Source organism: Balaenoptera physalus (genome assembly GCF_965194825.1).
Source record: "Balaenoptera physalus genome assembly, chromosome: 2".
In the NCBI taxonomy this organism is placed as follows: domain Eukaryota; kingdom Metazoa; phylum Chordata; class Mammalia; order Artiodactyla; family Balaenopteridae; genus Balaenoptera; species Balaenoptera physalus.
Genome location: NC_138883.1, coordinates 64,044,459 through 64,058,080, shown reverse-complemented (window position 1 = coordinate 64,058,080; position 13,622 = coordinate 64,044,459). Strand labels below are relative to the sequence as shown.

The following is a 13,622-nucleotide window of genomic DNA, read 5'->3' as shown; positions in this document are numbered from 1 at the left end:
TCTTAAAACTTAACCACCCAAGTAAAGAATCGGCCAAAGACCTTTTTTTTAAAACAGACACCTCACTAAAGAAGACACAGAGATGGCATATAAGCTTGTGAAAAGATGCTTCACATCAAATGTCATCACGGAAATGCAAATTAAAATGACATACCACTACACACCTTGTTAGAATGGCCAAAATCTACAATTCTGACAATACCAAATGCTGGTGAGGATGTTAAGCACCAGGAACTCGCATTCATTGTTGGTGAGAATGCAATGATATAGGCACTTTGGAAAACAGTCTGACAGAACTAAACATACTCTTATCATACGATCTAGCGATTGTGCTCCTTCCTATTTATTACTCAAAGGAGTTGAAAACTTATGTTCACACAAAAACCTGCACATGGATGTTTACAGCAGCGGTACTGATAATTGCCAAAACTCAGAAGCAACCAAGATGTCCTTCAGTAGGTCAGTGGATAAATAAACTTGATATATCAAGGCAAGAGAATGTTATTCAGTGCTAAAGAGAAATGAGCTATCAAGCCATGAAAAGACAGAGGAAACTTAAATGCACATTACTAAGTGAAGAAGCCAATATGAAAAGACTCAACTATGTGACATTTTGGAAAAGGCAAAACTATGAAGGCAATTAAAAAATCAACAGGGGTTAGGAGGAAGGCGAGTGAATAGATGGAACACAGGATTTCTGGGGCAGTAAAATTACTCTGTAAAATCAAGCCTTGGTAAGCCTCAGTAAATTTAAGAAAACTGAAAGAAAAAACCAGCTAAAAGAAAATTGAAATTGTATCAACTATCTTTTCTGACCACAACACTATGAGACTAGATATCAATTACAGGAAAAAAACTGTAAAAAATACAAACACATGGAGGCTAAACAATATGCTACTAAATAACCAAGAGATCACTGACGAAATCAAACAGGAAATCAAAAACTACCTAGAAACAAATGACAAAGAAAACATGATGACCTCAAACCTATGGGATGCAGCAAAAGCAGTTCTAAGAGGGAAATTTACAGCAATACAATCCTACCTCAAGAAACAAGAAAACTCTCAAATAAACAACCTAAACTACACTTAAAGCAATTAGAGAAAAGAAGAATAAAAAAACCCCAAAGTTAGCAGAAAGAAAGAATTCATAAAGATTAGATCAGAAATAAATGAAAAAGAAATGAAGGAAACAATAGCAAAGATCAATAAAACTAAAAGCTGGTTCTTTGAGAAGACAAACAAAATTGATAAACCATTAGCCAGACTCATCAAGAAAAAAAGGGAGAAGACTCAAATCAACAGAGTTAGAAATGAAAAAGGAGAAGTAACAACTGACACTGCAGAAATACAAAGGATCATGAGAGACTACTACAAGCAACTGTATGCCAATAAAATAGACAACCTGGAAGAAATGGACTAATTCTTAGAAAAGTACAAGCTTCCAAGACTGAACCAGGATGAAATAGAAAATATGAACAGACCAATCACAAGCAATGAAACTGAAACTGTGATTAAAAATCTTCCACCAAACAAAAGCCCAGGACCAGATGGCTTCACAGGTGAATTCTATCGAATATTTAGAGAAGAGTTAACACCTATCCTTCTCAAACTCTTCCAAACTACAGCAGAAGGAGGAACACTCCCAAACTCATTCTACGAGGTCACCATCACCCTGATACCAAAACCAAAGACGTCACAAAAAAAAACTACAGGCCAATGTCACTGATGAATATAGATGCAAAAATCCTCAACAAAATACTAGCAAACAGAATCCAACAGCATATTAAAAGGATCATACACCATGATCAAGTGGGGTTTATCCCAGAAATGCAAGGATTCTTCAATATACGCAAATCAATCAATGTGATACACCATATTAACAAATTAAAGGATAAAAACCATATGATAATCTTAACAGATGCAGAAAAAGCTTTCGAAAAAATTCAACACTCATTTATGATAAAAACTCTCCAGAAAGTGGGCATAGAGGGAACCTACCTCAACATAATAAAGGCCATACGTGACAAACCCACAGCCAACATCATTCTCAATGGTGAAAAACTGAAACCATTTCCTCTAAGATCAGGAACAAGACAAGGGTGCCCACTCTCACCACTATTATTCAACATAGTTTTGGAAGTTTTAGGCATGGCAATCAGAGAAGAAAAAGAAATAAAAGGAATCCAAATCAGAAAAGAAGAAATACAACTGTCACTGCTTGCAGATGACATGATACTATACACAGAGAATCCTAAAGATGCTACCAGGAAACCACTAAAACTAATCAATGAATTTGGTAAAGTAGCAGGATACAAAATTAATGCACAGAAATCTCTTGCATTCCTATACACTAATGATGAAAAATCTTAAAGAGAAATTAAGGAAACACTCCCATTTATCACTGCAACAAAAAGAATAAAATACCTAGGAATAAACCTACCTAAGGAGGCGAAAGACTTGTACTCAGAAAACTATAAGACACTGATGAAAGAAATCAAGGGTGATACAAACAGATGGAGAGATACACCACGTTCTTGGATTGGAAGAATCAACATCGTGAAAATGACTATATTACCCAAAGCAATCTACAGATTCAATGCAATCCCTATCAAACTACCACTGACATTTGTCACAGAAGTAGAACAAAAAATTTTACAATTTGTATGGAAACAGAGAAGACCCCGAATAGCCAAGGCAATCCTGAGAAAGAAAAACGGAGCTGGAGGAATCAGGCTCCCTGACTTCAGACTATACCACAAAGCTACAGTAATCAAGACAGTATGGTACTGGCACAAAAACAGACACATAGATCAATGGAACAGGATAGAAAGCCCAGAGATAAACCCACTCACATATGGTCACTTTATCTTTGACAAAGGAGGCAAGAACATACAATGGTGAAAAGACAGCCTCTTCAATAAATGGTGCTGGGAAAACTGGACAGCTACAGGTAAAACAATGAAATTAGAACACTCCCTAACACCATACACAAAAATAAACTCAAAATGGATTAAAGACCTAAATGTAAGGCCAGACACTATAAAACTCTTAGAGGAAAACATAGGCAGAACACTCTATGACATAAATCACGGCAAGATCCTTTTTGACCCACCTCTTAGAGTAATGGAAATAAAAACAAAAATGGGACCTAATGAAACTTAAAAGCTTTTGCACAGCAAAGGAAACCATAAACAAGATGAAAAGGCAACCCTTGGAATGCGAGAAAATATTTGCAAATGAAGCAAGTGACAAAGGATTAATCTCCAAAATATACAAGCAGCTCATGCAGCTCAATATCAAAAAAAAAACAAACAACCCAATCCAAAAATGGGCAGAAGACCTAAACAGACATTTCTCCAAAGAAGATACACAGATTGCCAACAAACACATCAAAGGATGCTCAACATCACTTATCATTAGAGAAATGCAAATCAAAACCACAATGAGGGGGCTTCCCTGGTGGCGCAGTGGTTGAGAATCCGTCTGCCAATGCAGGGGACACGGGTTCGAGCCCTGGTCTGGGAGGATCCCACATGCCGCGGAGCAACTGGGCCCATGAGCCACAATTACTGAGCCTGTGCGTCTGGAGCCTGTGCTCTGCAGCAGGAGAGGCCACGATAGTGAGAGGCCCGCGCACCGCGATGAAGAGTGGCCCCCACTCACCGCAACTAGAGAGGGCCCTTGCGCAGAAACGAAGACCCAACACAGCCATAAATAAAAATAAATAAATAAATACTTAAAACAAAAAAACCAAAAAAACCACAATGAGGTATTGCCTCACACCGGTCAGAATGGGCATCATCAAAAAATCTACAAACAATAAATGCTGGAGAGGGTGTGGAGAAAAGGGAACCCTCTTGCACTGTTGGTGGGAATGTAATTGATACAGCCACTATGGAGAGCAGTATGGAGGTTCCTTAAAAAACTAAAAATAGAACTACCATACAACCCAGCAATCCCACTACTGGGCATATACCCTGAGAAAACCATAATTCAAAAAGAGTCATGTACCACAGTGTTCACTGAAGCTCTATTTACAACAGCCAGGACATGGAAGCAACCTAAGCGTCCATCGACAGATGAAGGTATAAAGAAGATGTGGCACATATAGGCAATGGAATATTACTCAGCCATAAAAAGAAACGAAATTAAGTTATTTGTAGTGAGGTGGATGGACCTAGAGTCTGTCACACAGAGTGAAGTCAGAAAGAGAAAAAGAAATACCGTATGCTAACACATATATATGGAATCTAAAAACAAAAATGGTTCTGATGAACCTAGGACAGGAATAAAGATGCAGACATAGAGAAAGGACTTCAGGACACAGGAGATGGGAGCTGGGACGAAGTGAGAGAGTAACACTGACATATATACACTACCAAATATAAAATAGATAACCAGTGGCAGGCAGCTGCATAGCACAGGGAGATCAGCTCGGTGCTTTGTGACCACCTAGGGGGTGGGATAGGGAGGGTGGGAGGGAGGCTCAAGAGGCAGGGGATATGGGGATATATGTATACATATAGCTGATTCAGTTTGTTATACAACAGAAACTAACACACCATTGTAAAGCAATTACACTCCAATAAAAATGTAAAAAAAAAATATTCTGGGGCTTCCCTGGTGGCGCAGTGGTTAAGAATCCGCCTGCCAATGCAGGGGACACGGGTTCGAGCCCTGGTCTGGGAAGATCCCACATGCCGCAGAGCAACTAAGCCCGTGCGCCACAACTACTGAGCCTGCACTCTAGAGCCCGCAAGCCACAACTACTGAGCCCGCGTGCCACAACTACTGAAGCCCGCGCGCCTAGAGCCCGTGCTCCACAACAAGAGAAGCCACTGCAATGAGAAGCCCGTGCACCGCAACAAAGAGTAGCCCCCGCTCGCCGCAACTAGAGAAAGTCCGTGCGCAGCAACGAAGACTCAACTCAGCCAAAGATAAATAAATAAATAAAATAAATTTAAAAAAAAAAAAAAAAAAAAAAAAAAAAATTCTGTATGATGTTTATGTCATTAGACATTTGTCCAAACCCACAGAATGTACAACACCAAGAGTGAACACTAATGTAAGCTATGGTCTTTATAGCTGGGCTTCTTTCACTCAGCAAAATTATTTTGAGAGTGATCCATTTTGTTGCATATATGCATAGCTTATTCCTTTTTATTTGCTGAGTAGCATTCCATTTTACGAATATACCACAATCTGTTTATCCATTCACCTGCTTGTTGGTGGACACTTGGGTTTTTGTCAGTTTTTGGCTATTACAAATAAAGCTGCTTCAAACACCTGTGGGGACATATGTTCTCAAATACCAGGACTGAAATGACTGGATTATGGGGTAGATGTATGTTTAATTTTTTAAGAAACTGCAAAACTTTTCCAAAGTATTGTACCATAGTCCCACTAACAGTGTGTGAAAATTTCAGTTGCTGTAATTTTCGTCAGAATGTTTAATTTTAGCCATTCTAATTAAGGTGTGTAATAATACCTCATCGTAGTTTTCTCACAATTAAATTTCAATTTTTTCCTGTGGTTACTAAAACATTTGGATTTTCCTTTAAAGCCATGTTCTAAAAAGTTATCTATTAACAATTATATATTATAATAAAATACTAAAATCTTCAAAAGTGAACAATTTATTTTATCCCTGTCCATCCATTGTAAATAGTTCACAAGACACAATCTGATTTACAATAAATTTGATATGGACAGTGTTATCTGCAAGTACTTAAGTCCTCAAAGTTAAGAAGGTTATTTATAATTTGATAAGGAATGAAAGAAGGGTGTTCAAAGCACCAATGATTAGATGGGAATTTTCTGTACAACATCTCAATTCATAAATTAACACAGAATTTGGAGTATCTGAGCCACTAAGTTTTCAGTGCTTTTTAGATGTTTTTGTTAAACTTTTTTTTGATTAGTAAGAGTTTTAGTTTTGCACATAGATTTCCAAAAGGAAACTTGAGATGCCTTAAAATAAAACATATTCCTGTTTTATGGCTCTCTCACCCTCAATAGAGGACTTAGACAAAATTAGGAATCCTTTAGCTGTACAACTGTTATTTGGGGGTTTTACTTTTGCCTTTGCAGGTATTTCACCTGACTAAATATACCAAATTCAATTTAAAAAAAGTTCTAGACAAATTCTCTCAGGAGTTTATAGAGAAAACTTTTATGTGGGGTTCCCTGACCTACAATTTATAAAAGGAGAAAAAAAAAATCATACTTAAAAATATAATTTAAAATCAAGAGATAAGTCATCTTTAACAATCTTCAGTCTAACAACCTCTAAGGAGATGATGGCTTTTTTTTTTTTTTAAGATTTATTGATTGATTGATTGATTGCTATGTTGGGTATTCGTTTCTGTGTGAGGGCTTTCTCTAGTTGCGGCAAGCGGGGGCCACTCTTCATCGCGGTGCATGGGCCTCTCACTATCGCGGCCTCTCTTGTTGCGGAGCACAGGCTCCAGACGCGCAGGCTCAGTAGTTGTGGCGCACGGGCTTAGTTGCTCCGCGGCATGTGGGATCTTCCCAGACCAGGGCTCGAACCTGTGTCCCCTGCATTAGCAGGCAGACTCTCAACCACTGCGCCACCAGGGAGGCCCCAGATGATGGCTTTCTGTAAAGCAGTCCATTTTTTAAAAAAAGAATAGTTACCTTAGCAGCTTGAGATTCTCTTAAGTAATATTTTAAAAGGTCAGAAAGTTTGAGGTCCTCATCAGCCGACACTCGTGCTTCTATTTTCTGAAAAAGGGGAAAAAATTGGGTATTTAATCAGTACTTACATTCTATACTCAGTGTTTTCTTTCTTAATTATTGTAAAAAAAATTAAAGTTATAAGTAACTACAGTATCAATTCCTATTTAAACTAAGTTTCCTTTCCTTCTCTTTTCTGTTAGCCTGTTAGTTTTTTTTTTTTTTTTGTAACTGACAAAAAAATGAACAGATTAGTGAATTTATCGAAGGATTCTATATTTGACTCAAGTTCTTGGCTGTAATGAGTTTCAATATCACATTTCAGGTTCACCTGTATTTTTCTCTCTATTCATTTCAATGGCAATTGATACGTACACATGATTATAAAGTAATAGAGGCTGGCAACAGCAGTAGACTAGGTAATTCAAACCAATCCTTCTGCTGGGGACAACCAGAAAACAACATTAAAACATTAAGTCAGACTAAAAAGATGAGAACTCGGGACTTCCCTGGTGGTCCAGTGGTTAAGAATCTGCCTTCCAATGCAGGGGACAAGGGTTCAATCCCTGGGCAGGGAACTAAGATCCCACATGCCGTGGGGCAACTAAGCCTGCGCGCCACAACTACAGAGCCCACACGCTCTGGAGCCCGTGCGCCACAACTAGAGAGAAGTCTGTGCATCACGACTAGACAGAAGCCCACATGCCACAACTAGAGAGAAGCCTGTGCACTGTGACGAAGAGCCCACGTGCCCTGGAGCCCGCGGCAACACAACGAGCAAGAAGCCCACACGCTACAACTAGAGAGAAGCTGGCCTGCTGCTACGAAGAGCCCACATACCGCAACAAAAGATCCTGTGTGCTGCAACCAAGACCCAACGCAGCCAAAAATAAATAAAGTAAATAAATAAAAACAAGGATGATTTAAAAAAAAAAAAAAAGAAAAGAAAAATAAAAAATAAAAAGATGAGAACTCTTCATTCAGTCTGGAGAGACAGAGGATAAAGAAGAATGTATTATGTCAACCAAATACAATATGGGAACCTTGTTTGGATCCCGATTCAAACAAAGTCCACCGTAAAAAGCCATTTATGAGACAACTGGGAACATTTCTATACTAGATATTGATGACAGTACGGAGAATCATTGATAATCGTATTGGTACATTAAAAAATTTTTTTTAAAATATTTATTTATTTGGCTGTGCCAGGTCTTAGTTGCATTATGCAGGATCTCTTTTGCCAAGTGCGGGATTTTTACTTGAGTCATGCAAACTCTAGTTACGGCATGTGGGATCTAGTTCCCAGACCAGGGATTGAACCCCAGCCCCTTGAATTGGGAGCGTAGAGTCTTACCCATTGGACCACCAGGGAAGTCCTGGTACATTAAAATTGATTCTTATCTTTAAAAAAGAGAGAGAGAAATGTGCACAAAGGGCAAAAAACAATAAACATGGACTTTTGGGAATAAAAGAACTTTATGTAGAAAATGTTAACATTAAGAAAATCTGGGTGACACATGTACAGGAATTCTTTGTACTATTCTTGCAACTTTTCTGCAAGTCTGAAATTGTTGTTAAAATAAAAAGTTAAAATAAAAAAACCCTACATATCCACCAGAACAGCTAAAATACCAAATACTACAACCTTGTGCAGCAGCAAGATGCTCACATTCATTCTGGTGGGAATGTAAGTTGTTACAATCACTTTGGGAACCAGTTTGGCAGTACCTACAAAAGCTTTTCACATGGATATCCTATGAACCATCACTTCCTCTCCTAGTTACATACATTCAACAGAAATGCATACTTATGTTCAGCTGAAGATAAATAAGAATGGTCTTAGCAGTACTCTTTGTAAAGAGCCCAGAACTAGCAACTATCCAAATGCCTACCAGCAGAAAAGATAATAAAATTAGGTATGTTTTTGTAATGGAAAACTATACAGCAATAAGAATGAAGGAGCTATACCGACATGCAACACCAATGAATCTTATGTACATAATACTGAGTAAAAGAAACCAGACATAAAACTATATACTGCATAATGCATTTACATAAAATATGAAAATAAAATTATTTTTTTCTGTTAGAAGCTAGGACAGTGGTTAGCTTTGCAGCCGAGGTGGTGACTCAGAAGGCAGCTGAAGGGGGAAAGGGCATCTGAGCTGCTGGTAATGTTCCATTTCTTGATCTGGGTGTTCATTACATGAGTGTGTTAAACTGTGACATTTCACTGAGCTGTACACTTCTGTTACGTGGTTTTTTCTACATGTATAATACACTTTAATAAAAAGTTTTTAAAAAACTTGAAGTTTCTTTATGGAGAAACAAACTTTACAGAACTTCTTGACATGCTAGATGATGTTCAGTGCTTTGAAATAGGGCTCCTCTCCTTCCATTAAGAAGTAGGGTATGTGTCTTCCCCCCTTGAACCTGGCCTCTCAGACTGCTTGCCCAATACAGGAATGATGCTGCGCCAGTTTCCAGGCCCAGGCCTTAACGAAACTAGCAGCTTCTACTTCCCATAATTTGGGATACTCACTTTTGGAACCTCTTTACCATGCTGTGAAGAAGCCTAAGCAGCTCCATGGGAAAGCCACATGTAGGTGTTACAGCCAACAGCCCTAGCAGAAGTTCCTGCTGATAGCCAGTATCAACCCCCAGACATATGAGTGAAAGAGCCTTCAGATGATTCCAGGCCCTGGCCTTCATATCTTCCCTGTTGAGGCCCCAGACATCATGGAGCAGAGGCAAGCCATCCCTGCTGTGTCCTTTCTGAATTCCTGAACCAAAGAGTTCAGTGGCATACTAAAATGGTTGCTGTTTAAAGCTACTGATTTTAGGATGGTTTGTTACACAGCAGTAATAACCAGAACAACGTGCAAATGCTAAAGGAAATAAGAATTTTGGGGCTATGGAAATGTGCCACCCAGATCTCCAAGAGAAATGCTTGCTGCAAGGAGCACAGTTGACTGATAGCCCCAACTGCAGTATCTCTGGATCTGGAACCATGTTCATACGAAAGTTATGTTCCATCCTCCCCACCCAGCCCATTCTTGCCTGATGTAGAACTCCTCTAAAGGGCAGCTCTGGCTCAGGCACTCCCCTCTGACGTGGACAAAGCTTTCTTAGAACTGCGCTATAGCCTGAAACTCCTCCTACCCAGTCCTCCTTCCTCTCCCTCTCCTTTTGCAGGTGTAGACCTGCACTGTTATCGGAACGCTCCCCTCCTGTCTACTCCTGCTCGTTCCTCTCTGTTTTTCACAATATATCTCTTGTACATTTAATCCCACCTTGACATCTGCTTCCAAAAGAATTGACACATAAGGCTGTTTTGTGATAGATTCCTATTCTTTTGATATAAATGCACACGCACACAAAAACAACTATACATCTTCCCAGAAAATGCTCACTGGTACAAATATCAAAGCAGAATAATGAGCTATATGGACCCCAGTATAACATTTACTTACATATTTGAGAACTTTTTCCTTTGTGATAGAGTATCTCCTTTTCTTCAACTTGTCTGCACTACACAACTCAACTGCCAAGGTCATGATGAAATCCGATTTCTATAATGGACTAGCCACCACCACTCTCAGCTAAGTACCATTACACATCTAGTAAACATTTTCACTATCAACTGATAGATAGAATGATCATAAATTAACATGACCCCTGAAAACCAAGACTATATCAGTATTAAATTATTGCTACTATGAATGAAAACTTTCTGCAGTTATATATTTGTCTTATATTGATACAACTCTTTTTTAAAGCAGTGTGTCATGGGGGATCAAAAGCAGTAATCTCAGTAAAGTTATAGTGAATCCAAGATTTTCTTCTAGCTTACAAAGCCCCAGGAAAAAAATGATCTTTCATAAAAATAAACCCAGCCTCCTAATGAACACGTTTTCTGATCAAGAATATGAACGTTTACACATATACCAAAAGACCATAACAAAAACTAAATTTCCTGAAAAACTCTCATTATTTTCAAAGTTAAATCTGCCTCTTTAACCTTCTGAAGTATATCTCATCTTCCTCAATAAAGTTAAACACAGCCCAACAAGTTAAACACTACCGTTTGCAGAGATTTAGACTTCCAAAGGTTAATTATTAGTACTTACTCTTGTTTTATCAAAAAGTTCTGAAACTTTAAGAAAAAACCTGGAAGGGAAAAATATTTCATCATAAATAATTTTCTATTTCAAATGTTCAGAGAATATACCCCAAACCAGATTAATAACGAACATTCTTACCTCATTACAATAATATTTAATTGTCTTTATTCACTGAAGACTTCATTTAGTTCAACAAAAATCTCTGTACGTCCACTCATGTAACAGATTCCTTTTGACATATGATTACAGAAAATCGTCCCATTTCAAGGTGGCGGTCTAAGTCATACGTTAAAAACTTAAAAAAAAAATCTGTCTCGATATCCTTTGGTAATATGCCACATAATATTAAATAAAACCATACCTTTAAATTATTACAGAAGTACAGGGCAATGACATCCAAAGAGTTATGTCTTAAATACTTTCAAATGGAGCTGCTTTGTTTTGGAAAACAACACAAATGAACAGCCAATCTCTACTTCAGAGCTCACTTTCACTTTGTTTCTTGGCCACACCTGGCGGCCTGCAGGATCTTCTGCAACCAGGGACTGAGCCCGGCCACTGCAGTGAGAGCCCAGGGTCCTCACCACTAGGCCACCAGGGAAGCCCCCACTTTCACTTTTAATTAAAAAGCCCATCTCTCAAACGCTGATACCAACTAAAAAAATATCCCCATGCCAAACTATTAAATGGTATCCTATAAAATATGTAATTATCGATGACATTATATTTGGATTAGGGCAAATACTATTGAAAGCTAAAATGAATTTTATGAACTTCACATTACTAAAAAGAACTTGCTTTGAGAGGTTTATGAAAGATAACACATGGCAAGGTTGATGTTTTTCCTTCTTATCAAACACTTAAGAACTAACTCTTTGGGAAGGTAGCATGTTAATTAGTGTTTTGCTGAAAAACTGGATTTGCTGAAAAATTGGATCTGACATGTCTACTGAGACAGGATATACTACAGAAAAGTTCAAGGATGTGGTTTGGAGAAAGTCATGGACTATGAAAATAGTTTTTCCACTTAAAATTTTTAAAATGTGTTTGAATTATTTTTCAATAGAGAGTTGGGTTTAAACATTACAGGAGCAACTAAGATTATTTATGGCTACATTGAAATCTGGCCTCCAACGAAATACATATATATGTATGTATGTGTGTGTATATATATGTATATGTGTATATATATATATGTGTGTGTATATATATGTGTGTGTATATATATATTATAATTCCAAAACAGCATTTCTTATTTATAATAAACATTATCAAAATCTAAGAACATTTAAACATAAATTCTCTCTCACACACACAAATTGGCAAATTTGCATCAAATAAAACACTGTAAATGTTAAAATTATATATACTAAGGTCGATTTTTATTTCTCAGATTTAAAAAAAAAAGGAGGGATAGAGAAGAGAAAAATGACACCGACCTAAGTTTATAAAGAAGCTCCATATTATCAACGTGTTTTGACAAAAATATTCCAAAATGCCTGCTGGGTCAGAAGTATTGTGTGTGCCTGAGCTGCCAACAAAAATTTTGTTTTATTTATACTTAATGTTTTAAATCAGAATGCTTACTTGCATATATCTGTAGAATCCTGAGTTCCTAAAGCATATAATGAAGAACCAATTCTATTGTAATCGTCTGCAGCACCTATGGAAAAAGTTTTAAGAATTTAATATATTTATTCATTGATTCAAAAATAGTTACTGAATACCTACCTGCCAAAAAAATGTGTATGTAATATGAGATGCCCAAAGTCTAGTGAAAGAAATGACAAAAACTATAATACAAAATGATGAATTTTATATTAAAAGTAGGTATAAACTACATCAGGAGCAGGGGAGACAGATGATTTCACCTGAGGAGGTCAGGGAAGGATTTACAGACACTATAGGAGTTGGAGCTCGCAGGATGAGCAAATCTTTACTAGGCAAAGAGGAGGAGAGTGCATTCTGGATAAAGGGAAGAACATGGAAAAAGACCAGGGAGACATAAAAGAGCAAAGTATATTCAGAGAGCCTTCTGGGACTATGGCACTGCAGGGTGCAGAGGGGAGTAGAGAGGGTTGAAGCTGGAAAAATCAATTTATTTTTCTTCCAAGCATCTTGGGGGAAAGAAAGGTTTTGTAAGCCATGATGAAGTTTGGACCTGATCTTGTGGGAATGGGTGTTATTAAACATCTTAAAATCCTAGTAGTGGTGAAATCAACCTGATAAGGATTTTAGATTTAAAAATTCTGCTGCCTTGAATAAAGACTAATAGTGGAGAGACACAGAAGGCACAGTGACCAACCAGGAAACTGCTGTGTCAGATGCTGAGGGTCAGGATCAAGGTAGTGGAAACATTAAGAGCGGAGAGGAACTAACAAAGCTGGAAGATATTTAGGAAATGTAACAGGTAGGATTTACAAACAGTAGACCTGAGGCAGGAGCTTGGGAAGCTAAATGAATGGTGGTACCACTACCCTTGGGTGCTAGGAAGCAAAGTACTCAACATCAGCACAGTACTCCTCCTAGGGCTTGCCCCACAGGACAATGCCCTTGTTGAGAAAAGATTATAATTTCAGAAGAGGAACAGCATAAGTGCAATGGTTAAGGGCATGGACCTGGAACCAAACTGTCCAATCCCAGCTTCCCAATTTACCAGCTGTATGACCTTGAGCATATCACTTAACATGCCCGTGCCTCAGTTTCCTCATCTGGAAATAGGGATAATAATGGTACTCAATTCACATAATTATTTGGAGAATTAAATGAGTTAGTAAACATTACTATAAACTTGGCACAT

General features: G+C 37.9%; 1 protein-coding gene across 1 annotated transcript in view; it reads right to left on the bottom strand.

The window, feature by feature from the left end:
* The window catches only part of SNX6 (sorting nexin 6), a 55,382-nt gene that overhangs the window by 11,160 nt on the left and 30,600 nt on the right, over positions 1–13,622 (bottom strand). Inside the window, exons 9-11 of the mRNA XM_082452260.1 lie at positions 12,410–12,485; positions 10,829–10,868; positions 6,660–6,746 (exon numbers count right to left, since the gene is read on the bottom strand). Coding sequence (XP_082308386.1) covers positions 6,660–6,746; positions 10,829–10,868; positions 12,410–12,485 — 203 coding nt within the window. The remainder of the gene's footprint in view (positions 1–6,659; positions 6,747–10,828; positions 10,869–12,409; positions 12,486–13,622) is intronic.